This window comes from Chenopodium album, chromosome 23 (assembly GCF_948465745.1).
Source record: "Chenopodium album chromosome 23, dcCheAlbu1.1, whole genome shotgun sequence".
Taxonomy (NCBI): Eukaryota; Viridiplantae; Streptophyta; class Magnoliopsida; order Caryophyllales; family Amaranthaceae; genus Chenopodium; species Chenopodium album.
Genome location: NC_137856.1, coordinates 7,388,729 through 7,392,969, shown reverse-complemented (window position 1 = coordinate 7,392,969; position 4,241 = coordinate 7,388,729). Strand labels below are relative to the sequence as shown.

The window sequence follows — 4,241 nt, the reverse complement described above, 5'->3', positions numbered from 1 at the left end:
ACCACTGTAACAATTTTTAGTACCATTACCATTGATATTACTATTTCACTATCAAAGGTACATCACATCTTAATGGTACCAATATTAATTTTTAAAATATTTTACGAATTTATCATGTTATGTACCAACAAATACATAAAAACACTACTTTACTACTCCTTCCCTCAGAAGGGAGGGCAAAAAGTGCTTTCCTAGTTGGTTAACAACAGAATGTGTAAGCTTACTTTAATCCTCTCAATATACATTGATGTGGTCAGAAGGGGCCATACGAATTATTTTCCTGTCAAGGAAGCCTAAGTGTGTTCTTTGGAGCACTAATCCAAGGACTACCTGCGACTGCGAATCTCCATAATGCATTTACATGCTCAGGCAAAGCATAATTAATGCCAACACGAGGACCAACTACTATCTTTTCAGGCTTTGGCCCGTCCAGAAGCTCTAAACCGCCTGCATATATCATTGAAAAATCGTCTTATTTCAGCCTGACTATGCAGAATTTAGAATATCAAACACGATAAAGGACAAGGTATCTTACGATATTCTTACCAGGCACATAAAGGGGATGATTTGACCACTCGGTTGATAATCCAAGTGCTTGTCCAACCTGTTAAGAACATTCTTTGTAATTGTTAAGTTGAGAAGTGCACTTGGATTAGTTGTTCAATAATTGATTGCCCAGTATTGCTACTTTGCTAGTAATGAGGACCTATAAATAGCAAAAAATATACTGCTTATCTTTATCATTCAACCAAAGGATGTTTTATACTTCTGTTTATCTCACTCAAAGAGTCAAAGTCATGATCCGCTTTTAATTTATCGAAGGACTAGCATAGTGACAACAATAATGATAATCTTCAAGAAATTATTGATTCTAGCACGCCAAGGTTAACATTCCTTCAGTAAATCTGTCAATCTTGGCAGTGAGGAGAAGGCACAGATTCCCTCCTCCCTCAACTAGCCAGTCAGTAACTTAGGCAAGAGTATATAACAGCCCTGGTTACAGTTACAAATAGTCGCCCTGAGATCAGACTAGACATCTTGTACATCGTGTAAATAGCACATTATCACTGTTGAATGATCGTTTCACCAGTGATTCAATGCAAACAAGGAGGGCCAAACAACAATAATGTTCTTTGCTAACAAAAAGTTCAAGACCTATTGTTAGATTTGTACTATTTTCCCAGAATGCCTTTAGGACACTTCAAGAGCACAACATTGGTGAGTTTAATAAATCAAAGAGAACAACAGAAGGTATCTGTTTTTCTATTAATTTTTTTTTTTTTTTTTTTAAAATATAGGATTTCCAATGAGGAGGTTTGGCAATGCAGCAGTGTATAGGTGTACAACAATCAGAGCAATGCAAATTCTAGGACTGAAAATGAGAGGACTGACTGCTGACTGTGCTAAGTACACAACAGTCAGTGGTGCATGCATTTAGTGTCTGATAGTAGTATATCATTTAGTGTCTGATGTGGATAAAACAGAGAACTAGGCCACATGGGACATACCAAAATCCAAGTATTATGGCCTGCCACAAGGCATGGATTTATATTACTTAGTTTTATATAGTTCATGGTCCTCCTCATTCTGGGAAATGATTTGGCACACCCATTGTGAGAGTAGAATTTATATGCTCTTGTCACATAGAGGTGAGCCCAATATCAATAAAAGGCGTGCCAAAACCAGTTTCCCCTCATTCTTTGTTGAAGAATTGTGTAGTTGTTTGAGGTGTTGTATGCATATAAAGAGGACCCTATGTAATGCTTTAATGCAATGTATATCTTAAGGTCTTTGCTGATCAACGATACAAATATGGATAGCACATAGGAATTCACAAAGGTCCATGAGCTACAACAAAATGAAACAAAGGGCAAATATAGGAGATGCATGCCCGTGAAGTAATCAGAAAAAACTTTCTTTGTTTCAAGGGCTTAAAAGACCTCATAGTTATTATATAAGCAGAATACAAAATGTGTATACCATTAATTTTGAGCAATTATTTGAATAAGTAGGTGGTGAAAAATGCAGACCTAAAATTACAAAATTTCAAATCATATGGATGTCTTACTGGCATCCCTTCCCTTTGATTTCCCAACCAAAAAACTTAAAACAGATATAGAACAACTTTTAATCTTCTTTTTGTAGGTTGATGAGGAATAAAGCTTTGCAAGAATAGAATTAGAATACTACAGTGATTCATTTTTTGTTTTTTGGTCTTTGAAATCATACTGTGTGATTGCTAACACTTGAAAAGATTAAAAGTTACCCTTTCTGACATCAAATGTCAAAACCATTAAGTGATACTATCAAGCATTTACTTAAAACTTAATGAAAATAGGGACTGTAAAGATTGGCTGCTGACCTTTCCTGGCCCAGCAAGAAGAACAGGCTTATCAGTAATCTGACCACGACGCTGCTGAATGGTTGTCAAACCTGCAACATTAAGCCACATAATCAAAACACTATTTATCTACTGATTAAGGATTTTAGGCTGCAATAACCTTGACTCTCATCACCTCTCCTTCACCACTATTTTATACTAGTAGAAAATTATGGAATGCTCTTCTTGTACAAAATATGAGTATTGCGTATCATACTTTCTTTAACAACGAAAAAGAAAATATTGATAGAATAAACCAGACTTGAAGGACCAATACTGTCTTATTTCCACATTCAACCAACTACATATCATGTTTTCATAAAACATCACATCACATAACTACACTTGCATAGCATCATGCTAAAAGCACAAAGATATAACATTTACAAGCAATTTGTCTTGTACAAGAGATGAGTATTGTATATCATACTTGGATCAACCAACGAAAAAGAAAAAATTGATAGAATAAACCAAATTTGGAGGACCAATACCTTCTAATTTTCACATTCAATTAACCACATAACATGTTTTCATTCAACATGACTTCACATAACTACACTTCCATAGCATCAATCTAAAAGCACACGATATAACATTAACAAGAAATTACCGCTAACTGGAGCGCAAGAACGTATCAATACAGCAGCCCCAACACCCTCCTTGTCAGCAACAATATTAAGCATCATGTGAAGACCATAGCAGAGATACACATAAGCATGCCCACCTGGTCCAAACTACATGAAAAAAGAACAAGATTCATACTTTATTAACATAAAGTATAGGATTTTTAGTAGCTAACACAAAATAACTAATCAACATTCATATCTTACAACAGGAGCTGTTCTAGCTGTAACGCCGAAGCGACCATGACATGCTGAATCATTCGGCCTATACGCTTCTACCTGCAAAATTGAACCACCCATTTCAGCTTTGGAATTGCCTTAAAACCTTGACACAATTGTCTCCAGAAATCAGGTCTTAAACTAACCCACAAACCAAATTGATAATACAGAGAGAACCCAAAACAAAAAAGGAATTTGATCATGATTTTATGACCCCTAAAACTGATTCAAGGACATAATTCACACTTTAACAGAGCAACATAAGTCGTACTGTATAAGGTTTTCATCTCGTTGAGTAATTTTGTCAAACAGTTGGTGTGCATAATCAATAACAAATGAAATCCCACCTCAGTTATCTGAAGTATAACATCATCACGACGAAGAAACTTGCCAAGAAGAAGTGGGGCAAGATCAAGAGCATCAATGGAGCAAAAATCGGGGCCTAAAATAGCCAAATTCTGGAAATTAATTTGAGAAATGTTGGAAATTGGACGTTCGAGAGATAATTTGGTTTTCAATTTAAATTTTGACTTTGAAGCGCGAAAGTTGAGTTTTGATTGAGATGGGTTTTCGTCGGAATTAGAATTAATGCGACGCTTTGATCGTTGAGGTCTGGTCATTGAAGCACAATTGCGCCGGAGATGAGAAGGGAAGAGTTGAACGGTAGTCGGGAGAAGAAGCATAAACTATTGTAAAGATTCGGTATTTTTTTTATTTTTTTGGCGGGCACTTTGATGAGTACTGAGAAGTAGTCGGCAACTCGGCATTTGGAAATGGCTGAAATTGTTAACCTGTAATTTCTAATATTTTTATGAAAACTAGGGTGTACCCGTGCAAAATGCACGGGATATATAAGAAAAAATATATTTAAAATGTGGAAAGCTGAACTTGATGTTGTAATTTGGTTTTGGATTGGTCGGTTTTGTTGAACCGTAATTAGCTCGGTTGTACTGAGTATTAATAATAATCGTATTGATAATGTGCTGACACTTGATACGCTATGTTGAAATATCATATTT

The 4,241-nt window shown here is 35.7% G+C and overlaps 1 protein-coding gene across 1 annotated transcript; it reads right to left on the bottom strand.

Annotated features, from left to right (window-relative positions):
* Positions 1 to 211: 211 nt before the first annotated feature.
* Positions 212 to 3,845, bottom strand: LOC145609185 (DNA-3-methyladenine glycosylase (MAG)). Its single transcript, XM_081664733.1, has 6 exons — positions 3,570 to 3,845; positions 3,211 to 3,282; positions 2,991 to 3,114; positions 2,363 to 2,433; positions 547 to 604; positions 212 to 447 (listed from the first exon to the last, which is right to left on the bottom strand). Exons 1-6 carry the CDS (start codon positions 3,840 to 3,842, stop codon positions 284 to 286), a joined length of 762 nt encoding a protein of 253 aa, XP_081520859.1. The 5' UTR covers positions 3,843 to 3,845; the 3' UTR covers positions 212 to 283.
* Between the last annotated feature and the right edge of the window lie 396 nt (positions 3,846 to 4,241).

Excerpts from the sequence above, each read along its gene's own strand:
- LOC145609185 (XM_081664733.1), bottom strand. The coding sequence starts at position 3,842 with ATGACCAGACCTCAACGATCAAAGCGTCGCATTAATTCTAATTCCGAC. Across the intron at positions 2,434-2,990 it reads TTCTTGCGCTCCAGTTAGCG|GTTTGACAACCATTCAGCAG; the intron begins GTAATTTCTTGT and ends TTAATGTTGCAG. Across the intron at positions 448-546 it reads TCATCCCCTTTATGTGCCTG|GCGGTTTAGAGCTTCTGGAC; the intron begins GTAAGAATATCG and ends TGATATATGCAG.